The 26122-nt window shown below is 36.8% G+C and overlaps 1 protein-coding gene across 2 annotated transcripts in view; it reads right to left on the reverse strand.

Moving 5' to 3' along the window:
* The window catches only part of LOC131033768 (uncharacterized), an 89539-nt gene that overhangs the window by 23387 nt on the left and 40030 nt on the right, over positions 1-26122 (reverse strand). For both annotated transcript variants that reach the window (XM_057965057.2, XM_057965056.2), the window contains exons 3-4: positions 6023-6125; positions 5784-5896 (exon numbers count right to left, since the gene is read on the reverse strand). In XM_057965057.2, coding sequence (XP_057821040.1) covers positions 5784-5896; positions 6023-6125 — 216 coding nt within the window. The remainder of the gene's footprint in view (positions 1-5783; positions 5897-6022; positions 6126-26122) is intronic.

Raw genomic sequence — 26122 nt, forward strand, 5'->3', positions numbered from 1 at the left:
TCAATTGTAACTTTGGGCTGGACCCAAACTTGTAACGTGGAGACACTTAATTGTAGCTTTGGGCTGGACCCAAATTTGTAACATGAAAGGCAATAAATGAAATAAATTAATAAATTAGATGCAAGCTGACTTGAGGGTTGGCACCAAAGATGGGATATAAATAACAGCAAATGTAGTCATTACAAACAATCATGTTAAGCGAATATACTCTTCATTCAGCAGCAGTGATCAGCGAATTATATTCCTATCAGCAGCAACTTTCTCCTAAGGCCAGCGAACATCTTCCAAGGTTAGCAAAGATATACTTAAGGACAACGAAGATACTGTCAAGAACAGCGAAGTCATCCCCAATGACCGCAACTTCATTCTAGGGTCAGCGAACTTGGAAGACAGCGAATACTCTCCTTGATCTGCAAGTTGTGCTCCAGATAAGTTCTTATTGTGTTATGCTATTGTGCTTACCCTGCTGTTCTGAATACTTCAAGTGTTGAAGTAAAGTTGTGAAGTCTCATACTGATTTGCCTAATAAAGATCTGGATTTAGTTGATGGGTTTTTCACCTCCAAGAGGGAGGTTTTCCCAGGGTATTGGTGTCTCTTGTCTTGTGTTTTTCATTGCTGTTATTGTTCATTCACAGTCTGTTATAATCTGATTGCTAAAATTAACATATTGTAGGCAAAACTGGCATTGATGGAAGAACATGTCCTAGAATAATAGGTTAAATGGGTGGCTCTAGAGAAGGAAATGAAGAAAGGGCAAGCATAATTATAAATATAAACCACAAATAATAGATTAAGACAACTAGTGTTTACAAAGGCTCTATACCTAATGCTTACAAGCTCAGAATTCTTCTCAGTCAACTAAAGTAGCTTGGTGCACCTTGATGAATCATCAGTGATTAAAATGAATTTAAAGAAAACTCGACTTGATAGGGCTCCTCAATCAAAAAGGCCTACTTGAATCGAAGAGCAGGAATCAAAGCAGCCCACAGCAGTGACACCAAAGTTACAAAATTAAAGTTTCTTCTCCATAATATGAACACAATACTACAAAACAAAGAAGCAACAGTCGGCAGCAAAACGCGATTTTTCCCGTTTAATCGGGGATCGGACAGACTGCCGATCAATTCCCTAAAATCGCTCATAAAAATCATTGACTTTTTGAAACGATTTTTTGATGATTAATCACAAAAAAATCGAGTGATTAATCACCCGAAAATCATTGGCTCGAAAAACCCCCTAAAATCACCAAAAAAGGGCATGAACCGTCGGCATTTTTTCTTTACGACTGTTTTACGCGGTAGGGTTTTCCATATCGCGCGATAATTTGCAGGCTGAGTGCAAGGTGTAGGGTTTTCCATAGGCATAGGGTTTTGCAAGGCGCTGACTGTTGAGTGCGACCTGAGCTGACCTGAGTTCGAGCTGACTGCAAAGTGGACCGAGCTGCTGTGAGTCCTTCCAGGTATTTGCGCTTTGACCTTTCCTTCTCTCATTACAAAATGCACTTTGAATTTAATAGTATATGCATTAGTGATTTATTAGTGTTAACTAATAAATATTAACAGTAGTTAACTGTTAAATATTTAACAGTTAACTACTGTTAATATTTAACAGTAGTTACTGTTAAATAGTAATACTGTTAATCCCTTAGCCTTGTACACCAACCAGTTGGAAATATTAACAGTAGTTATATTTGGAAGGGCAAAATATGAAACCAAAATTGGAGTTCTGCTTCTTAATATTAGTTGGTTTCATATTTTGTCCTTCCAAATGATAATTTCAGAATTAGAATTTGATCTCCCAAAACAATAAGTAACACTAATCTGAAAAATACAGTAAATAATGAAAAAAAAAGCAGCATAGATATTCTAGTCTGCCATCACGGCAGCATGTTCAATAGGTGATTGTTTTCGACTACCTTTTTGCTTCGGATTAACAATTGGCAAGTCATTCTACAGTTATACTGTTAAATATTTAACAGTTAACTACTGTTAATATTTAACTGTAATATACTGTTAAATAAAATTGAGTTCCTTCAATGAATGTACTTAACATGCTTATGAAATTGTGTCTTTATTATGACTTGTGACTATATGAAGTCTTAGCTTTGCCCAACTAAGATTCTATTAGATCTGGATTTTGATATAACTTTGCATGGCATCTTCCAATTGTTAACTAATAACTATCATGGACTGCCTTCTTACTCATTATATTATATTGAAAGTCAATGTTAGATTTGCATCTTGAATATTTCAAGGTGATTGTCATGAACCACTGTATCCTCCTCAATGTCTACAAAAGTAGTACTCCATAAAGCTTTCTTCAAAGGACACTACCATCACTTCATACTTGACCCAATCCAATTCTTTAATATGCCCTTTACTTATAACAAATGTCACAGTAATGTTGTCCTAGTAATGTTGTCCTCCCCCATTAGTCATTTTACTCTTCTTAACGCTGCTCTTAACATTGTCACAAACATTGCTCTTACATCTACCTTCAAGATTATTTCTAAACATGACTATCATTGATTCTTTAACTGTCAAAGGTCCGATATAGGTACCCATATAACTGTGTGTGACTTCTTACTATCATTTCTTTGTCTTGATGTCATAAATTTATTAATTAATGTCACTGTTGTTCGTGATTATCTACTAGATTATGTATTGAGCAATGATTGAAGTATAACATTCTTGTAAACTTGATATTCAATTACATTTACATTTCCAATTTCCCATGTCAATGAATTTCAAATGCAATTATTCCACACAAACCCAACCCTAGATCCCTCGGAATTTAAGACTGAGTGTAATGTCTTTGCAGATCTGATTCTTGATCACAATGCCACATCAAAAAGACTTTGCGTGGACACATTGCACAGCGGTTCCTAGTAATACAAAGGACAAGTGCAATTGGTGTCAAGATGAGATCGGTGGTAAAATTTATCGTTTCAAATGGCATTTGTCAAAAGAACGAGGAAATAACACCGAGATATGCAAAAAATGCCCTGCAGATGTCTCGTATCAGGCAAAGCAATCTCTTGACAGGATTGTTGAGGGTAAGGCCAAAAAGGCAAGAATTGGGGTTGAACTAGGTTCTAGTTCTGTAGATCCTAGGAGAAACCGTTTGGGTGAGGAGGATGGTGAAGATAGGGGTTTCAAGGAATGTGAGTCAACACCTAATTCTATAGCACGTGGACCAAACACAGGTGGAGAAAACATTAATATTTTCTTCCAACCTCGTACTACACTAGGATCACAAACCACCTTGGAGAGTACAGGATGGAGGAAAACTGTCACTGAACAAGCAAAGAAGGCAATTGGTAATTATTGGTACTCCTCTCACACGGCATTCTATGCTTCCAAAAATCCATATTGGCAACCCATGGTAGATGCTATTGCAGCTGTAGGTCTTGGGTTTCAAGCCCCATCTTATGAGTCAATGTGGGTTGGTATGTTGAAGATGTAGTAGAGGATGTTCAAGATGTTAAAGAGCATCGGTTACAGTGGGCTATTACTGGTTGTAGCATCATGTCAGATGGTTGGACGGATAGAAAGAACCGAACTCTCATTAACTTCCTTGTCTCTTGTGAGATTGGCACTGTTTTTTTTAAATCTGTGGATGCATCTAATATAATGACATCCACAAATGTATTGTTTGAGATGTATGGCGTGGTAGTTACAAATGTAGGGCCACAAAATGTGGTTCAATTTATCACAAACAATACAACTGCTTGTATTGTTGCAGGGAGACTTCTAATAGATAAATACCCTGCTATGTTTTTTATACCATGTGCAGCACATTGCCTTGATCTAACCCTAGAGGACGTTGGAAAAATTGAATGGGTTAAGGAGGCATTTCAGAAGGCTCACAGGGTTACCAAATTTGTTTATTATCACACGAAGGTTTTGGCTATAATGCACTCTTTCACAGGAGGCAAAGAGCTAGTTCGACCAAAGGTGACAAGATTTGCAACATATTTCCTTGCATTACAGAAACTATATGAACAAAAAGGTAATTTGAGGCGAATGTTTGTTTCAGCTGAGTGAATGGAGTCTGGCTTCACAACTCAAGCAAATGGCATAGCAATGGCAGAGTACATGTATTCTACCACCTTTTGGAGATCGATTGAACAAATTGTAGAATTTTCGGAGCCTCTAATAAAAGTCTTGAGACTAGTGGATGGGGGAAAACCCCCCATGGGATATGTGTATGAGGCCATGGATAGGGCCAAGGAGGTGATAAGGAGTAAGATGGAAAATAACAGGGAGAGGTATATGCCGTTGTGGGACATCATTGATAGGAGATGGGATGGGCAAATGCACACTCCTCTCCATGCTCCGGGTTTCTTGCTCAATTCTTTGTTATTCTACAAGACTACATACATGGAAATTGATAGTGAAATCAAACACAGCTTCTACAAATTCATGGACAAATTGTTTCCAGACTTGGATAAATTTGATGCAGCTATCATAGAGTTGGAAGCGTACAAGCAAGCTAAGGGATTTCTCTCTTCTAGGGCTGCTATACAAAGTAGAAAGACCATTCAACCAGGCAGGCTCTATAAACTTTTGACAATCTCTTTATTTTGCCAACATGCTCATTAAGTTTGTTAAGATTTTAAGATATATATTAGTCTTACAATATCATCTCCATATAATGTTGTTTTTCAGCTCAATGGTGGGCTTCTTTTGGAAACAAATTACCAAATTTAAGGTGGATGGCCGTGCGCATTTTGAGCCAACCATGCATCTCATCAGCTTGTGAGCGTAATTAGAGTGTTTTTTAGCACATACATTCCAAGAAACGCAACCACCTATCACAACAACGGATGAATGACTTGGTATTTGTTCACCACAACCTCCGCTTGAAGATAAGGAAAGCTCAAGGTGAAAATATTAATATATAGTTGCAGTTTTTTAAATTGTATTCACTATTCATTGTGTTTTTCACTTGTTAAGGCAAAGACTAATTTCTACATGGGCAAAATCAAGAACTATTGAGGAAGACTCACCAATTGACCTCGATGAGATAGATCCAGAGTCTGAGTTGAAAACTGTTGTTGTTGATGATGATGATGATGATGATGATGATGATGCTCCGCTTGAGACTGAAGATTTTGATCTTATGAGGGAAGCCAACTAGGATTCTAAATGGATTGAACGAGCTAGGACAGGCTCTCACCTAGGAGCTTCATCATCTTGCCCTCTTGCCCTCTTGCCCTCTAGCATGTCATTGCCTACATTTGATATTTTGGAATTTTGTTATGTTATGGTATGTTTTGTGCAACGTAATCAGCGATATAAATATAAACAACGAAAAATCTATTTTCTACAATTCATGTATTCAAGTGTCTATTTTATTTGCCTACAATATCTCTATGCTATGGAAATGCCCTAAAATATTAAAAAAAAGTAGTTTTTGATTGTTTTTCTGCAATTTTTTACATTTTTTTGTAAATCCGATTTTTCTCTATTTTTTGAAAAAATATTATACTTTTGTTTTGCCGATTAATTCCCCAAATGATGAATGCTTCCTTGCTACAAACTACTAGGTTTAAAATTTTCCATCCTAAACCTGAAACCGAGCCTTTTAGAATATACTTCTTGATTCTTAATAGAAATCAGTCAGCAGAATTTGAGCGAATCAAACATTGCCTCATATACAGACAGAAAAGACCACTGGAGAGGAACCAAGAACTGTTGCTTATGTAACCCTAACAAGTTAAAATGACTTTCTTCATATGCTCTACCAAATAAGAAAGAACAAAGATCAGTACAAGTACCCAAGCATTAGTCAAAAACTGAATAGAATTTCGATCAAGCCTCAAGGAATTATTCCGCGCGCTTGCTTGTCCAGAAGACCCTGCACTTCTTCCTGCAGGTTGATCTCGACTTCCTGTTTATCACACAATAAGATTGCTAATTTTTTTGTAAATATATTGAATGCAAGCTGGCACACTAGTATTACAATAATTATGCTTCAAATATATAGTTCAACAGTGAAAAGAGCTATATCTACAACCTGAATTGGCTGACTGATTTGGTTCTGGTGGTGGTGCAGATGACCTTGTCGATGTTTGTGCAGAGGAAGTTGACGAAAGTGGCTCTACCTCAAGCTCAGAATCCTGTTGATGTCCAAAATTCAACATTTAGAATATGAAGCAAAATGCATGGCCAAATTTTGTAAGCAACATAATAATATCAACTTGACCATTCAGGTTACACAGACTATCACCTTAAACATGAAAATATTAATCTGCATATGCCAAGTCAAATTTAGGTGTCTACAGTTTCTAATATATTGTTTTTAGGCTGCAAATATATTTTTATTATTTTTCCATGTTTTTGTACAGATAAACCCAACCTCCAAAAAAATTTGCTGTTTCCAAAAACCCGAACAGATCCTACTTAGAACCAATAACATAGCATTCATCTGATTAAAGATCCGAGGAATTTAATATGGCTTGAAAGCTGTAGAAAATGTCAAGGGCATCCCAGTTTATATAGTGTACAAAGTTCCAAAGACAAAATGTTCTAGAATTCCCATTATAATTTTTAGTCATTTTATTCTTCCAGATCACAATTATATCATCCACTTCATATAGGCAAGCCACTATAAGCCATTTCTTCTCCTAATTTATATAAACTTTGATTAATCAAAATTGTCTTCTACTGCTCAGGCAGGAAGAGAAAGACAATTAGCTAGAAAAAAAGAAAAAGAAAACATTCTAGTGTTAAACTTGATAAGCTACTCATTAAAAGTAACAAGGGGCCAAAACCAGATAGAAGGTGGCTGGGCAACCATACTTAGAAACAAAAACCACAAAATGGAAAGGCTACTTCCACAAAGAGAAGTCTCCAATAATAAAGCAACTTGTTTAAGATAAAGATATATACCATGATTCATTCCCTCTTGTTGCTTGTCTACAAAAGCACCTTCTTAAACAAAGTCTTACACCAACCTGCCTAGTGCTTATATAGCAGAATGAAAAGGACTTGCTACTCTCAAATAATCAGGAAGAAAAAGGATTCTGTCTGTGTTGTTGAAAGATTAATTTGCAAAAAGATATTGCCTACCATCAAGTGACTATTTCTTCACCTGCATTTTCATGGTACCAGAAGGTCCAAACAGTAATTAAGGAAAGTATGCAGGTGTACTCAGAAATCATAAGCAATTGAGCAGGATATCACGAATTTCATAGCTCTTGAACTAAATATGATAGAGATAGTTTCTAAAAGATGACACTATAATTTATTAACATAAAATATATAAAATAAAACAGAAAAACAAAATAAAAACTAAGGGGAGGATAGTGCTGCGCTGAAGCCTGGTGAGGAAAACAAATGGTCATCCTCCATTGCTACCTTTGCAGCTACACTTCCACCAGCAGTTTGACTCTGATTAGCATTCTTTACTGCCTTAGTTTCTCACTGTTTTCTATTCTCCTTTATGATTCAATGGTAGATGTGTGTGGTTTGTTTTTTATGCCCTGTTCATAATTTTTAATTTCTTTATTTCTCTTTTGAATTGATTCTCCCAGTCTAATTGGTTAGAATATTCTTGATGCATCCATGGTATGGTAAGGGGGTGGTGCTGACATGGGCTTTTTGCCACCAGTTGGGTTGTCTCATGGTAGATTGGAATCGTGTAGCATAAAATCTGATTTCCCCATCTCTCCCAAGTGTGTGGTGATTAATGCCATGTATTTCCTTCCTGGGTATCTTGATAAGCCTGGAGAGAATTTAATGCAGAGCGAAATCCCTGACAAATTAGATTGAAATGGATATAGTTGAGCAGGACAGGAGTTAATAATAGTAATACGGCTGTCAAGAAGTCATATTAGGCAACAGTGCTTAAAACAAACAAGGCTACATTTGTTCCTGGAAGTGCTAGCTTCTCTGTGAGGTACATTCATGGCAGAAGAGTCGATTACAAGCCAAAATAAGATATAAACATAGGAAGGCACCTCCAAACACTAAGGTGCTCACGATCAAACCTAAGTCAGATATGATCAATGTAGTGAAAGTAGAAGAAAGGTTTAGAAGTGTTGCTTTTTTTTGGTTGCCTGGTCAAGGATTTTTTTCACTCAAGATGTTTTGATGATTGAATAGCTAATGTTTGGGAAGGAGGGAGGAATCAGGATTTATATGTCATTATGTAGAATTATTCAACATGGTTTATTTATTGTCTTAAATAAATGAAGAATTTTGGAACATGAATCATTGAAAAGAGAGAGGGTAACATGAATCACCATTTCAAGGGAGGGGGACAGATACATCTCCTCTCAATAGGTTTAGAAAAGGGTGCCCCCACACCTCCATTGAGGCAAGGGAGAGGTGGGTCCTGTTGTGAGGTATTCACACATCACCCCATTGCAAATGGGGACCCCCACTTTTTGCTTTCTAGGTTAGTCTTCTTAGCTTTGTTCTAGATTAGTGTTGAGTCTTTGCTATTAACCTTCGCAAGTTTGTCTCTTTAGAATGAACTGAGGTTCGATGCTCCCTTTGCCCAAACAAGGTTTTATCACTTACACTTCTCTCAGCACTACCTGTGGATGCCCAAACTCAACCACTCTCATCCCCTTTCCTACCTTTACCCCTTCACCCGATCACTACCACTTCCACCTCCTTTCACTTCCATCCCACTCACTTCTACCCTACATAACCTACCTTACATTTCCTAAACATCCCTCCATTCCTTTCATCCCTACCATCCCTTAACCTCATTCACATTCCAACCTAATACTACCCTTCCATTTTTCCCATCATATCTTAAATTTCATTCACTACCCCCATATATCCCCATCCTAACCTCCTTACTCATCTACCTATCCTCATCTACTACCTTTATTCCCCTAAACTCACCTACCCTAACCCCATCCATTATAGCCTTTACCTACCTTATTTCCCTAAGCTTGCTTCTACCTTCACCCATATTCCCTAAAACCTCTTCATTTCCCTACTCGATGCCTCTCCCTTATCCTACCCATCTACAATAATCCCTTACCACCATACCTCCTATCCCATTTTCTACACACCCTCTACCCTTTCATTACCCCCCTTATACCTCCCATTACATTTTATTCCCCAACCTCCCCTAACTCCATCCACTACCTCTTATACCTCTTAACCCCACGTATCTCCTACTTCCATCATTTATCTCCCTTATGTCCCCCTTTCCTCCAACATCCCATCCCCCCTCTCTCTCCACGTAGTGGCATTCCCTTACCACTTCGACCATATTCCTCTCATCATCCTTTGGGCCCCACACACACTCAAAAATGGAGAATCAAATAAGATTTTTAAAGACTTTCCTTGCTGGGACCCACCGAGCTTTAGCTTGGGGATTTTAAGTGTTTTTAATTACCATGCCACATATTGTTTAGGCCCCACCAAATCTGAAGTGGAGATTTTAAAAAAGGTTCTTTCAAGGCATAGAGTATTTCATTCTTCTCCCTTTCTACCGTATAACTGTTTGGGCCCACAAACTTTAAAGAAGGAAATTTTAAAAGTCTCCACATGCTTTGCCACATCGTTGCTTGGGCCCCACCAAAGCATCCACCTCACCGTTTCCTTGCAAGGTGTGGAGTTAATGATAAGGAAGCTGGCCCTTGAAATTAAAGACGTGTCCTTTAGACCAAAACCATTTGGGATTTAAATTCAAATGAAGTAAATCAAAGCAAATTCAAAATCAGAGCATAAAAGAGCAGAAGCAAATAACAACATAGAGGAGCAAATCCATATTAGAAATAAGGGAAATCAGATTCGAAATTTATTTCCAGATCTAGAGAAAAACATTGTTCTCTTTCTAGTATCTTGATCAAAATATGTTTGTTTCAAGGTTTAATGGAGCAAGGATGCATGGAGCATGGAACGAAGGAAAACAAAAAAGAATTCAGGTTTCACATTCAATACAGGGGGAGTAAAGAACTCAGAAATGCAAATTTTCACAAGGAAGAGTGGTGGATATCCATACAATTCAATCACAGATTCAGCTCAATTCAGATCTAAGTGAAGATCATGTGTGAATTCATATCATATAGGCTGCATCTATACAATGGGATCAACTTTCAAAGAAGAAAGTGACCTTGATGAGTGCTTGCTCAGTATAAGTCCAAGATTGTACGAATGAAGCTTACAAAGCTGCTTCAAAACAGATTACACAAACCAAGCCTTAAGGACCGATTTCATGAGGAGCAATTAAGTGATCAAAGTTGATCAATTTAATCATCTGCTACAAATAAAGCACCAAATTGATGAAGGTTGGCAGAGTACTAAGAAAACTGCTCAGCAACCTGAGATCATGAGGAGTACTCGAACGATGTAAGAGGAAGAACTATAACTACACTTGGAAGGGAAGATGAGGCTCACCCAGTTAGTGCATATAGCAGCAATTGTTCAAATTCTGAGATAGAGATCCTGATCCTTCGCATCAAAGAATTCATCTTGGCATTTTAGTCATCAAAGATCACCCCAAAGACAATTTGATTCACTCACTATATGATCAAGGAGATTTCTTTTTGAAATCAGGCTTGAAGAAACACAATATCAAGTTTTGATACTTCAACAGTGATTGAAAAGGCAACGAATTTGTCACTCCTCAGCAAGTTTGACCTCCAAGGTGGCAATATAAAGGTTCAGATCTGAGACTTGAAACATTCCAGTGATTATCCAAGTTCAACCTTGTGCCTTTGAGAGTGTGACATACCGGGTTCAAAACATTTCATAAGCCAGCCAGTTAGCAAGCAACGAAGGAAGAAAGGAGAAATTCGCTCAGGTACGTCTCCAAGGTACAGGAGCGAACTAAAATGGATCAATGCTTTGCTTGCAAGTTGGAATGAAGTCTGGTCCTTAGGACCTCCCAACGTCTCTAGCTTGATATAACTTTGACATTTTTTGATAAAAATGGAGCTAAGAACAAAGGAATTTGACTGAAAGCTCAAATTCGCTCCTGTACCTCTCAAAGGGACAGGAGCGAATTCTTCTAAAGCCTCCCTCTTGCTTCTAATTTGAATCAAACTCATGCTCTGAAGCCTTAATTAGAGAGAGATTGACTTAGACATGCCTTTGAAGATGTATTAAAACAAACTTTGATCATAAAGTAATAAAGAATTTGAGCCAAAATGCCAAATTTGCTCCTATACCTCTCAAAGGGACAAGAGCGAATTACCTAAGAGGTCATGTAGCTTGCTAAAGTACCCAAGCAAATCTGCTAAAACATAGACTTTGCTCCCAAATTCCAAGCAGAGTTATCTCAAGGTGATTTCCTAGGATGATCCAAAGCTAAAACAGCATGAGCAAGGAAGAGAAATGAGTATTTTGTCAAAGCCTAAGACATATTTGCCAAATTCGCTCATGTACCTCTCAGAGGGACAGGAGCAAACTTCATAAGGAGACCTTGTACTTCGCCTAAGGCCTTGAGAGAATCTCGCCCTTGAGCAATTTTGAAGGCAGAGTGACATGACTTTCATGAAAGAAGGATTGAGAGATAAAGTTCTAAGCAAAATGAAGGCACGAATTGAGCAAAAGGCTAATTCACTCATGTACCTCTCAGAGGGACAGGAGCAAATTGTCTTAGAAGTGGGTACCTTGCAAACGAAAACGTTTTGAAAGCTTTCTTGGACATGATTCAAACATTCAAAAATTATAAGCCTCCTAAAAATCATTCTACACAAGCTAGTTTTCATCAATTTGTGTTCAAATTATGCGCATTATTGAAAATCGTTCATGTACCTCTCAAGGGTACAGGAGCGAATCAATGAGAAACCATGTACCTTCCTAAGGTACAAGAGCGAATTCATGCTAAAGGCACGTACATTGCCCTCAAGACAAAGCGAATTCATCAAATTGTAAGCAATTTGGCACCAAAATAATCCAAAGTTTAGTCTCAAAAGAGAAATTTTAAAGCAGATCAGTCACTTTAAGGGGTGGAGTACATCCTAGCAGCAGCAAAATTCAACAAAGGAAGGACTGAATTCATCATAGCAAGAGCAAATTTGCTCAAGCAAAGGACAATCTCCCCTAAACCTGCACCTATCAGACCTGCAAATCACATAAAATCCAACATTATATCAAATTAAGAGATTGTATAAGCAATATATCATATATGTTTGATGTTCATGTGTTTGTTTTGCAGCAGGAAAAGAAAGAGATCAGAAGGACCAGGTTGGAGGGAGATCGGAACAAGGACCTCAAGAAGAATATTTCAACATCAAGGTTAAAGGAAGACCTCTTCAAGAGGATCTCATAGACAAACACAAGGGAGTCAAGGAAAGGTACAACATTCATCAAGTATACCAAGGACGAAGGAGGATTAACCAAGGTCATCGCAAGGGTGCGTAGAACTAGAAAATGATCGAAGAAGCAGATAGTTTCAGAAGAGTTAATCAAAGTCCTCTTCTCATCATCATCACATTGAGTATCAAGAGATATTGCTCAACGTTCCTTGACCAAGCACAAACGAAAGACAAGGTGGCATCCCAGTCACTGTACCTCCAGTCAGAAAGGTCCACATCAGCATGTCCAGATTCAGTGAGCCATGCTTCTACATGACGGCACAAACTCCAATGTACCTACCCCGGTTTCCTATTGGTTCACAAACATTGAATGTAATTTTCTCATTGGCTAAAAGAGTTTGTTGTAACAAACCCTAATTAGGGTTTCCATCTTGTAATCCTAGCCATTGATTGTAAATCAATCTGAGCCATTGAATTGTAATGAGCTCTCTATATAAAGCTCATACTCTTCATTTGTAAAGGTTGATAGTCAATAGTTAATAGTCAGAAAATAGTGAGTAGAATAGCTAATAGTCAATAGATAGTCTTAATAGAAGAATAGCAATTAGAATAGAGCAGATTAGGAGAGGAAAGAATTGTTGGTATGACTTGTAAATTAGATACTCTTTTCATTGAAGTTACGGTGAAATTTGTTATTTGAACAAGCCTCATGATTCTACTTCTCAATTTATTTTCATGTTGATTAGATTGAATGTAAGAAGTTCTTGAATGTATTCATGTGGAATCCGTTTTATCCATACCACTAGCCTCTCGTTGCTTGTAAGTGTGCCTTGTGTGGTCAACTCGAATGATATGAGCCCAACTTCGAATCGTTCTACACTCATTGTTTATGCATTAACTTGAATGGTGATCAATGTTTGATGGTATTGATTCGAACATCTTTGAAATATCCTTAGAAGATTGCATTGAGCTTGTGTCAAATTGTTCAGTTTGATGGTGAGACCTCACTCAGTAGGATTTCATTTGATCATTCACTCATCTTCTTACATTAGAATAGATTCTCTCAACCCTTCGTCTTTTGCCATTTTTTTAATTCAAGTTAGTCTAAGACAAAGAGCATCGCCCAATTGAAACATCAGATGATCAAGTTCCAGCAAATCAAGCATTCAGGCATTCGAATGTAAGTCCCCTTGTGATACCAGAAATCACATCAACTAACAGAGCTTATCCACACGTAGTGACCCTACATTCATGAACCTTGGAGTCTTCTCGAGTGATCCTTAAGCTAGTCTTCAACATCCGAGAGATTTTGTTCAAGAGAGGATAAGATACTCTTGGGTATTTTATTCTGTGTTCACATGCATAAAAAACACATCAACGGGTCCAAACTATCTATAGTTAGCCAGTTCGGTAAACAAGGATCTCTAACCAAGTGTCTATCTCCCAATTACGATATAGACATAGGTGGCCCCCTACCTCTATCTAGCTAAGTCTACCTAGGTGTTAATCTTTGCCAACCAACCAATAGGACTCAATAGAAAAGTTAGGTTGCAATCCTATCAAGTGTATACATAGCACGTAATCATGAGTCCCGATTAAGAAAACAATTATCACATCTATTAGAATAATATTCTTTATTGTTAATTAATGGTCAATAATGTAAATATTGTAAATTTAGTTTCTTACTATTTTTTACGATTGTTTCTTTTAGAAACATCGTTATTGTAATTCTTTATAATGATCTTCATGATCATATGTAAATACAACAACTAATTTTTTACCAATTACGTTTCCGTAATATGGTATCAGTGTGGGAACAATAATAATCTTGTTATTTCAAAAAAAATCGGAAGGAATTTTTAAAGAAATTTGAAAAACAATTGTTCTTTGTTTTTTTGGTGAATTTTTTTTTCCAGTTCATTGACAAGATCGAGGGGTTTTTGCATTTACGTGTTTTGTTGGGCCGATTTCTTGCAGGATCGCGAAATTTTTTCAGGTCGTTTGTTTATTGGGGTGGAGATTATTCTCGATGGATTTTGTTTCGTTTTTCCGTGATTTTTTTGTCTCTACCCAACGTGACCTTCCACCCACGCGATCTCCCGCCCGACAGTCGCGATTTTCCGTGACAACTGTTCTCTGCCTGTTGGATTTTGTGTTCGTGCCCGACGTGCTTTCTTCTGCGCGTGTTTTTCCTGCGACTCTGCAAATTCGCGATTTCATTCTACACGACTTCCTCTTTGCCAGCGACAACATGTAACCTTCGTGTTTGGCCTGCACAATTCTTCAATCCACATTAATTTTTCTAGTCGCCTTTACTTTTCCCGCACAACGGAAATAATTTTGATGGAATTGTTTTTCAGTGACGAATTTTTTACAGCCCTACATCTGCACTATTTTTTCTGTGACGGCCTTTTTTTTCGTTGGTGTTGTTTTTTGCACGCGGCTAGGGTTTCCTTAAATTCTCTGCAATTGTTTTTGCCGCCTCAGAATCAGCGACTAGGGTTTTGCAAAAAACCCTTTGTTTTTTGCCAGAAATAAATTTTTCTTGCAGATTCCTTGTGGGTTTTTCCCACTTTTTTCTAGGTCTCTAATAGAATTTTCTAGGTCAGCCGAAATTTTTTTCTCGAAATCCGTGACATTTGTACTTAATCTTTTTCAACGTCAATACCTGATCATGCCTCTATGACCTTTTTAGATCTTGTTTTCCATGCCTTGGGAAACATGCAAGATGGCGTCTTTGACCAACTTGATGTTGGAAGGCAATAAGTGATTTAATGGCAAGAATTATAACACCTGGAAGTAGCGCATGCTGACAATTTTCGAATATCGCTGCCTTGATGATTTGGTTTTGGGAAAAGAATCTTATCCTTCCGTAGCCTAATCAAATCAGGAAAAATTTGATGATCGCAATCGAGAAGCCGTCCCTCTTAAGCTCTCTATCATAGATGACCAGCTACCTCAGATTCCTTCTGGCAAATTAGCCTCAGAAATTTGGAAGCATCAGAAGGAGTTGCATGAGACATCCAACAAAAGCCGAGCATTCTTCTTGAAGAACCAGTTGTTCTCCATCATGATGGATGAACGCATGTCCTTACAGAAGCATCTCGCGAAGATTAAGGACATTCGCGATCAGCTCGAAGCCATTGGTCAGAAATTAGAGGAAGAAGATGTGGTAGTAATAACCCTGAAGAGTCCACCAAAATCCAATGAGCACTTCATAGAGACTCTTAACATTACGTCTACGAATGTTGATCTGAAATTTCCAGAGTTGTGCACCAAACTTCTGCAACAGGATCGCTAGAAACAACAATTTGGTAGTGGTACCACGTCATCCTCCTTAGAGCAAGCATTTGCAGCCAAATCCTTTCATAAGGATAAAGGCAAATCTCAATCCTCCTAGTCATCTTAGCAGAAAGGCTCCAGTCAGTCACAAGAAGGTTCGAAGAAGAAGAAGGTTCAATGCAACTATTGTCACAAAATATGGCCATATGATCAAGAATTATCGCAATCGCATAGCTTCCGAACAGCAGAAGCAGGGGGGGTCTCGGCCTAAAGCCAATGTCGTTGAGCACACGAAGCAAAAAGAGTCTGCCTTTTACACCTTCATGGTTAAAAGACCTGCAAACCATGTGAAATCTTCTGATTGGTATATTGATTCTGGTGTTTCTCGGCATTTCACTCACAGGCGTGATTGGTTTACAGAATTCGCTCCCTAGTATTAGAATAATATTCTTTATTGTTAATTAATGGTCAATAATGTTAATATTGTAAATTTAGATTCTTTCTATTTTTTAAAATTGTTTCTTTTAAAAACATCGTTATTGTAATTCTTTATAATGGTCTTCATGATCATTTGTAAATACAACTACTATTTTTTTACCAATTACGAATCTGTAATAACATCTATGGCCAAAGCTCTCCATAACCCAAATGATTAAATCACGCCAAATAGGATCTATAGGAAAATTCCTTCGAGCCTTATCTTTGGTTGTAGGTAGCATAATAGCACTCATTAGAAGAATCCCATAGTATGAAATTACAAAATAATAATCACCGAAAAAAAGGAAAGAGGTATCACTTAATTGGCTGCCAAGGCTAAAACGAATTCAAGTTTCTCAAGTATCCTATTATGTAATAGAAAAGGGAAGCCCACCAAACCCCTTCCAAAGTTTCAATGATAGAAATAACTATAGTTGGGGAAAGGGGTGGGAGATGGAGTAGTCTACAAAGAAAAATTTGCCCTAATCAATTTGTAGTGAGGCCCTATTGTAACTTCTGAATATAATGGGATTTAAGTGTCGATCCCCTTTGAGCTCTATTTGGTAAGTCAATCGATCAGTCTGCACTACTTTAATGGAGATATCAATGCAATCTCCAGCTATACCCATAGTTAGAGATGGGTATGGGCTCATAACCGCCTTCCAGTTCTAAATGGAGTTGAAATGTGCTAGTTGAAATATCAAGGTTCAGAAAACCCTTAATAAAAAATATGTTTTGAGAGAATGATGTAATTATATGGATATAGTATTAAAAATGTTGAAGTCATTTGTTTTATGTTAGATTTTAACTTGAACTTTTCTTGGAGTAACTCGTGCAATTTCATTGTCGCCTAATTGGTCTACAATGTACATGTGTGGTTTGGGTAATTGTTGAGAAACAAGATGTTCAATTTGGCATATGTTCCTTATATGCCCCAAATGACTTTAAAGATTGATGTGAATTGCGGAGTTGGCTATCAACTAAACTTCCAAATGTACAATGGCTTATGAGGGGATAATTTAATAGGATTGCACATTGCACATTGCACATAAAGAGAATAAGTTAGTGTGCAACACAATACCTTGGAAAGGTAATGAGCTAAACTGCTAGTCCAAAGCAAAACAATCTCTTAATTTGGTTGAACCCTTAGAAAATAAAAATTGGAACTAGGGACAAGTTTTGGGGACGGGGTAACCACGGGCCTAAGTTTGGGGAGAATGGGGAGCGGCAAGGGGACAACAACAGAGTGGTTGTGAGGGGGTGGCATTGATACACATATGGTACTTGAAAAATTAGTTATAAAAAGATGTATAAGAATTACAATTTTGAATTTACAAATGAGACTAGCAAATTAGTAAAATAATTAAATACTACTAAACTTTGAAGTAAGCGTAAACAATTTAACATTGTGGATTTGAAATTTATATGATATTCAAGATTTCATAATGATGATTACAATGATCATATGATGTTAAAATAACCTATGTTACCCCGAGTTTCCGAGACCTTTTTTTTCCCTCAGAACAAGGGACAAAAGGGTATATATATATATATATATATTGTAACACAGTAATCATTCATCAAAGCAACATGATAACATTTATAAATTAGAATCTAGATTCTAATTCTAAAATCATTGAATCAGACACGTCATAGTCTTTTGTTTCCTTCTTTTTCCTTCCTTAGACCAAAATCAAAATCAAAATCAAAAAACCCTTTTGCCTTTCACACTTCATGTCTTCACCAATTTTGTATTTCTTCCCTTGCTAAGCATTGTCGTGAAAGCTCCGCCAATGTTTTTTATATTTTCTTTAAAACTAGGTATGACTTTTATCGATATCATATATGATATTGATATTATTTTATCGATATCATGTATGATATCGATATTATTATATCAATATCATAATATTATATCGATATCAATAATATGGTATCGATAGCTAAGTAAAAATAAAAAAATTTAATCGCTCAATTTCTTTCGATATAAATAATTAATTTAAAAAAAAAAATTAATTACTTTCTATCGGCGATTTCCATTAAAAAAGATTTAATTGCTTTCACTAAAAAAATTTATAAAAAAATAATAAATAATTTTCATAAAAAAAAATTGTTTTTAATTATGCTTACCGCCGGAAACGACCATCCGTGGTCAGGGGACGGCTTGGGTGTCCCTTGTCGTCCTGAAGACAGTCAACGGTCCCTGAAAAAAAGTGATTGTTTGCTAGTTTGCGAGACTGTTTCTGAAAATTTTCAGGGATCGGGGACAGCTTGGAAACGTTTTCGGTCGTCCCCAAGTCCCTAAAACGGTTTCTGTTTCTGGAACGTGTGCCTTTAGGCCAAAAACGTGTTTCCTGGTAACATTGAAAATAACAAAATGGAGTGAAGTGAGACCTCTAATCATCCCCAAACTCCTCATCACTAGAACTATTGGATTCCACATGGTCAACCTCCAAACTAATACCAACCATCCATGCCTATGTAACTATAGCATCCTCATCACTCTGAGTTGACTCTTCTAGCCCTACATCCCACCGCATTGCTAAACTCTCTTTGTAGAAAAGTGTCTTGTGGTTGATGAGACACAAAGCACTATATACAACCACAAACTTCTCTACTTTCCTAGAGGTAAGTTCATTAATGTTACGAGAGTGGATGAAGTAATAAAATAGGCCAGTTCCTCTGAGCAGATGAAGAGCTAGAAACCTGAGATAGCTATTGAATGACTCAAGTAGTCAAAAAAAACAATCCATGGCAATTTTAAGAATTAGTGTTCACGTGGATTAGGAATATTATATTATAAGATTTGTTTGTTAAAGTATCATGTATTGGTTGTACAAATATTTGTTTGTTTGTGCAGATATTTAGGAGTTCTTATAGAGGTTTTCTACAATATAAGATATGGAAATCCTATATATGTGTGATATGTATTGAATGGAAAGGGTAGGAATTGAAGCTTATTATTTGAATAATCATTTTATCTTCTATAATTCTGCCCCAAATCTTTGGCATGGTATCAGAGTGAGCATAGGAGTAGGAGTCTCTAAGCAGTTGTTGCTCGCTTCCAAGGTCGATTGGCAAGGAATAGCTCGCAGATTGGACAATTGATGCAGCTCTTTCCTCAATCTCTTCTATACATCGGCATTGCTCTTTCCTGCATAATTACTCACACTTTCTTTGATTGGTAAGGCTGTATTTGATGACCATTAGAACAGAAGTGTTGCTGAGTGTGGCAACGGCGCTTCTTTGTTGCTCAATACTCTAATGTTTGGAGGGCATGAGTTGTTGCAAATCATAACTTCTTTATATCAACAAGTTTCTTCTAGTATCACATGAATAGGTATTAAGCCGATCTATTGTAGAGGTCGAGATCCGTGTGTATAAGTTGTTTTTACTCTTTGAACGAGGATTATTCTGCAATAAGTCTAGTTATGCCAATGTCTATCTTGGGGGCAATTGAATGTAGGTGTATAGCCTAGAGATAAGGGAGGCAAAAGAATAAAGTGCAAGGGTGAATGATTGCATTGGCGCAAGGGTAAAAGGTCTGTCTTTTAGAGAAAATGTTGTTATATGGGAATTTTGATGGCAGATTTTTCTTTGCTTAATGTCTATAAATGTTTAAAGATATTTTATGTTGTGATTTAAAATTCAAAGTCAAGTTCTCTTTGTTCGTTTAGAATAGATATTTTATGTTGTGATTTAAAATTCAAAGTCAAATTCATAATTAATTGTCATGTTATCTAGAGTATATCTATCAAATTGTAAATGTGTCAAAAATTTAGACTCCAGTGTATAGCTTGTTTTTGTCTTGACTAAAATTTGAGTCATTTTGGCTTATTTTGTCTAAGCTATATACATAGGCATTACTCTTATGTTATCATCTTGTGAGTATTGACAAAGTCTTTTCAAAAAAAAAATATTGTATGTAGTCAAAGTTTGTCAAAATTTAAAACATTGCCTCAATTGTAAATGGATACATTGTCGCTTGTATGCAATGTCCATAATGAGTGGGGCATTGTAATATTGATCCTAAAAGCAAAAATTGCTAAGTAGCAGCCCACTAGAGGGAGGAATAGGAGGTTGGAGGAGAATAGCACCTCTCATCAGCCACTAATGATGACATTGATTTTGGTATTAGTGGTGTTTCCTTTTATTTCTATTTTTGTGTTATGAATCCCCTCATGGTGAAAAAAATTATAGTGAAATAAAAGCACCAGTGTAACGCAATTCATGGATCTTGAAAACGTTAGTCATAATCCAAAAAACCATATGAGGTGAATGTAGGTATGTTTGTCGTAGCGCCAAAAGCTCGAGTGGTATGTTTGGAGGGCATGAGTTGTTGCAAATCATAACTTCTTTATATCAACAAGTTTCTTCTAGTATCACATGAATAGGTATTAAGCCGATCTATTGTAGAGGTCGAGATCCGTGTGTATAAGTTGTTTTTACTCTTTGAACGAGGATTATTCTGCAATAAGTCTAGTTATGCCAATGTCTATCTTGGGGGCAATTGAATGTAGGTGTATAGCCTAGAGATAAGGGAGGCAAAAGAATAAAGTGCAAGGGTGAATGATTGCATTGGCGCAAGGGTAAAAGGTCTGTCTTTTAGAGAAAATGTTGTTATATGGGAATTTTGATGGCAGATTTTTCTTTGCTTAATGTCTATAAATGTTTAAAGATATTTTATGTTGTGATTTAAAATTCAAAGTCAAGTTCTCTTTGTTCGTTTAGAATAGATATTTTATGTTGTGATTTAAAATTCAAAGTCAAATTCATAATTAATTGTCATGTTATCTAGAGTATATCTATCAAATTGTAAATGTGTCAAAAATTTAGACTCCAGTGTATAGCTTGTTTTTGTCTTGACTAAAATTTGAGTCATTTTGGCTTATTTTGTCTAAGCTATATACATAGGCATTACTCTTATGTTATCATCTTGTGAGTATTGACAAAGTCTTTTCAAAAAAAAAATATTGTATGTAGTCAAAGTTTGTCAAAATTTAAAACATTGCCTCAATTGTAAATGGATACATTGTCGCTTGTATGCAATGTCCATAATGAGTGGGGCATTGTAATATTGATCCTAAAAGCAAAAATTGCTAAGTAGCAGCCCACTAGAGGGAGGAATAGGAGGTTGGAGGAGAATAGCACCTCTCATCAGCCACTAATGATGACATTGATTTTGGTATTAGTGGTGTTTCCTTTTATTTCTATTTTTGTGTTATGAATCCCCTCATGGTGAAAAAAATTATAGTGAAATAAAAGCACCAGTGTAACGCAATTCATGGATCTTGAAAACGTTAGTCATAATCCAAAAAACCATATGAGGTGAATGTAGGTATGTTTGTCGTAGCGCCAAAAGCTCGAGTTGTCAATGCCCGCTACAAACGCCAAACATACCCAAATCCACAGGCGGCAGTTATGCTATGTCGCGAATCCCGAAGGAGGTGCTGACCACCAAGTCAGCAATCTCCCCCTCAGCACCAACTAAGGGTTCCGCACCGAAGGAATGAAGGAGACCTCCCGGGATTCAAACCTGTGACCCAAGGCTCTAATACCAATTGTAGGTATGTTTGCCGTTGCGGCAAAAGCTCGAGCTGTCAATGCCCACTCACTACAAACGCCAAACATACCCAAATCCACGGGAGGCAACTAAGCCATGTCACGAACCTCGAAGGAGGTGTTGACCACCAAGTCAACAATGAATAGATGAGTGTGTTCCTGTTAGTGTCCAAGTTTGTGGTAAGCCAGTGTGAAAACCATGAAAGGTTGATGAGAAGTAAGACAACTTCTTAAAGTGTGATCAGTCGGTGATAAGTTCATTGGAAATGAAAGAGGATAAATTCTTATGTGTAGGTAAAATCTTAACCATCCAACTCCCCATTTCTTCTATAAATAGATCTCATTTCCTTCATTATCATCATCCCAGGGTTTTTGCATCCAGGTTATGCTATTTTCTTGTGTGCGGGTTATCAAGGAGTCTCATTTGCCTCTCTTTTCAAGCTTAAGCATTTAGGAGCATTCTAGTATTATGTTAGCATAGCATATCATGTTAGCATAGCATGTTAGCATAGTGTAATAGCATTATCATAGCATGTTAGTTTACTTATATTCAAGTTAATGCGTCATTGCACAGTACCCAAGTTGATTAAATCGTGAATTCTCTGTAAATACCATGCAAATCTACTGAGCTAAAAGACCTTGTCCCCTTACTCAATAGTGATGAAACCAAGGACCCCATCCCATGCTTGTCAAAGGTAAAAAAAATATTTCCTCCCTCCTAACCCTAGCTCACCTTATGAGCTCGGACCCCATTCTATGACAATTCCAAGGACCCATCCCTAGCTCACCAAAGGGTAGTAAAAGACCTTGTCCTTCCAGACCTTAGCCCACCCTATGGACCCGGACCTGGTCCGGTCTGCAAGTACTAACAAGAATTCAAAACTAGTGACTCGGTATATTTGCTAGATTTAAATATTTCTTGATGGATTGACAATCAATCCCTATAATATTTGAATGTTCTTAGGAATAATTCTTGAATGAATTTCTAAAACTATATGTATTGTTGAGTATATATATTCTTGATTATATTATATGTATTCTATTAGTATATTATATGTATTCTATGAGTTAAAAGACCTCGTCACTTACTCAACAGTGATGAAACCAAGGACCCCATCCCTAATCTGTCAAAGGTAAGAAAAAGATCTCATCCCTCCAAACCCTAGCTCACCCCATGAGTGTGGACTTCGTCCCTAGCTTGCCAAAGGGTAGTAAATAGTAAAAGACCATGTCCTTCCAAATCTTAGCCCACCCCATGGGCCTAGACCCCGTTTGGTTCACAAGTACTAACTATAATTCAAAACTGATCATTTGGTGTATTTGATAGACTATTGCTGAATACTATTTCTTGATGGATTTGCAATGAATCCCTTGAATAATATTTGAATGTTCTTACGAATGATTCTTGAATGAATTTCTAAAATTATATGTATAGTTGAGTGTATTCAGGAATTCTGCATTGAATTGATGAATTGAATTATTGTATTGATTGTGGATGATTGTAAATTGATATTGTAAAATGATTGTTGATTGATTTCTGAATTTGTACATAAATGAATTGATATTTGATGATGAATTTCTGAATTGATGAATCTCCATCGACGATTGTTGGATGATTGTTGGTTGACAAGTACTATTGTAAATTGTGACTTTGTAACCCATTTAAATGGGCACCAGTCCAAAGAAACAAATGATTCAATCATGCTTCTAAACAAACAAAATCATTAACTAATAGTTTAAAGTTAGTTTTCATAGCTCTGCAATTCATGATTCAATTAAAAAAACAGGGAGAATACTATCTGTGAGCATTACCAGCAAAAAAACTGTGGATGAGAATCTTGCATATCCTACGATAGCCCAGTGATAGCTTTTAGGGTTGAACTTGCCTTGGATGTAACTGCAAAGCTATTTTATTGTTTTACATTCTAGCACCATCAATTCCATTTAGGATCACCTTTAGGAATACCCTCCTAGATTTAAGCTAAGACCAAGCGCAGGAGAGTAGCTTATCCTCTCTCATTCATTGGCCTTTAAACCTCCATAATTTGTAGATGAACCTTGCTTTTACTTTCATGATGACAATCCCAGGCCTTGAAACTATAATCATATTCTAGGATTTTGGAGCAACAGATTTATGACCCAATAGAATGGACTCATTACCAGGGAGAGCTTAAACCAATGTGCATTCAAAAGCCCCTGGTGATTCGAGAAACTTATAACCATTAAAAATTTATAATAGCACTGTGGTTGCAACATTAATAGTCATAAAAGTTGAAATCTTGTCTCTTCCTTTTGAAAAGTGGCAACTCTATTCATTCAACCTAAAAAGTAAGTTATCCACAAAAATTTTATGGCCAGAAGATGACAATGTGACTATCATATTCCACATTGAGGTCTTCCATTTCATTACAAAGAAAGGGCATGACAAATAGAAAGCCAGAGATGCTGGTGAGTTCTCCTGAACACAAGGATGGGGTTATGTCTTATGTCACTGCTGTGAATGTTCGAAGTCAAATTGCTACAACAAATGATGTAGAGATGAAGAAAATATAAAAGTGTAATGATGTAGAGATGAAAAAAATATAGAAGTGTAATGATGTAGAGATGAAGAAAATGTAAAAGTGTACCTAGGGGCTTCTCTAGTCAATAGTCAATTTTGTATTGATCCATTTTATACCACCTTTAATGATTAATGGATGACCATTACACAATTGTACATTAAACTCTAGTGCCTCCAATAATGTCCTGCCACTTTAGGTTATGAATGGATTGGAATGCAAGCATCCAAGTCTTATGGTATACATTTTACATATATTGATGAAAAACAAGGTGGTGCAGTTTCTCAAAGAATACTTGAATTGACACTAAATGAAAGCAAGAAAATTGCACACGAAAAGATTTTTCTACAGAAATAGACAACAAACATACTCTTTGATAAGAAGACTCTACAAAGAAACTTCTGGATTCGTGATGTGGTTCTCTTGTGGGATGCCAAATCAGAAAACAAGGGAAAGCAAAAGAAGTTTGATACCTTATGGCTACAGCCATATGAGATTGCTGAGAGGTATACAATCTCAAGAACTTAGCTGGAGAATTCATGGAACTGACACTGAACGGTCAGCATCATAAGCATTACTTTTCATAATTAATGAAGCTTTTGATTAGTAAATACATGTTACATCTTTTTAATATTTTGCTCATAATTTGTCCCTGAACAGTAATGGCATCTATTTGTAATGATGAGGCATTTCTCCATGATCCTTTGTCATTGCATTGTTCTTTTTTGAGGTCTGTTCCCAGAGAATTTTTCTCGATTCTCATTGTGCCTAGAAGCGACATGTCCCCAGCTAGAGCCAATGTTGGAGTTGTTGAAGCATACAATTTTCTAGCAAAGTCCCTAGGGTTTTTATTGCTGTCTTTTGCTAAAACCCTAAAACCCTTTTGAGTATTGGCCCTTTATATATTGCTTCTATAGCTTTTCTAATCTCACATTAACAGGTTTATCCAATGTAATCACTTTAGATGCTACAATTTGATGCTCTTCAAGGTCATGGTTTTATGAGCCCCTTGTCTTTCTCATTGGTGTATGTCTGTGTTAATTATTTTTTTAAAGTTTCCTAGTCCTAGGCATTTTATTAACTTGTGTCTGTTGCTTTTTAATCGCTGGTATTCTCCAGTTCATTCGATCTGAGTATTTAGGTTTGCAGGTTGAATATGTGCAGCATATAATCCACAAAGATTACCAGGCTATATGCTCAGCATATATATCATCTACTATACACTCACTACCAATACCTTCAGTCATAAATACCCAACAATAGCAATCGAATGGACATGACTCTAGACAGGAGGATACACGTCTAAAGCAAGGGTTGCGATTAGAGCTAACAACCCAATAGTTAGACTAACTTAATCATATGTTGGAAATAGAAGCACACTAACAACGGATTTAGAAAATAAGGAAATCGGTTAAAATAAGACAGCGATAAGCAAAAAGAATAACCAAAGTGCTTATAAATTAATACAGCAGACAGGTGAAAGAGAACCCCTGCTGCTATAACATCAACACTCCCTCTTAGCTAGGGAGTTATCTTTCCAAATATCCATGTCATGGAATCTCTCAACATGACACTCACAATGGCTACACCCATTTGTGGAAGAAGGGTTTTGTTGTGACGTTTTCACACATCGCCCCATTCCAGATGGGGACCCCCTACTTTTTAGGCCTTTCTGGTCTTTTGGCTTTGTTTTTTGGGTTTTTTTCGCAGCAATCTCTCCAATCTCTTTAGTTTGCGAGTGTTCGATGGTCAAATTGATTAAGTCTTCTTTTCGTTTGAGCAAATTTAGTTAAGTCTAGGGCATGTTTTGTCAATATTAGGGTTTCTGCCTTTAGTCCTAGATTTTCGGGGTTTTGGTTAGGGTTTTGAAGAAACTAAACATGCAACTGGAATCAGGACACTTCAAGGAACCTCCAAGTAAAATTTGGGCCAAAACAGAGCAACTTTCTATTTTTTGAAAGTTCCTATCTTTTAGGGATTTTACTAGTCCCGAAATGTCATCATTTT

The sequence above is a fragment of the Cryptomeria japonica genome, chromosome 3, assembly GCF_030272615.1.
Source record: "Cryptomeria japonica chromosome 3, Sugi_1.0, whole genome shotgun sequence".
NCBI lineage: Eukaryota > Viridiplantae > Streptophyta > Pinopsida > Cupressales > Cupressaceae > Cryptomeria > Cryptomeria japonica.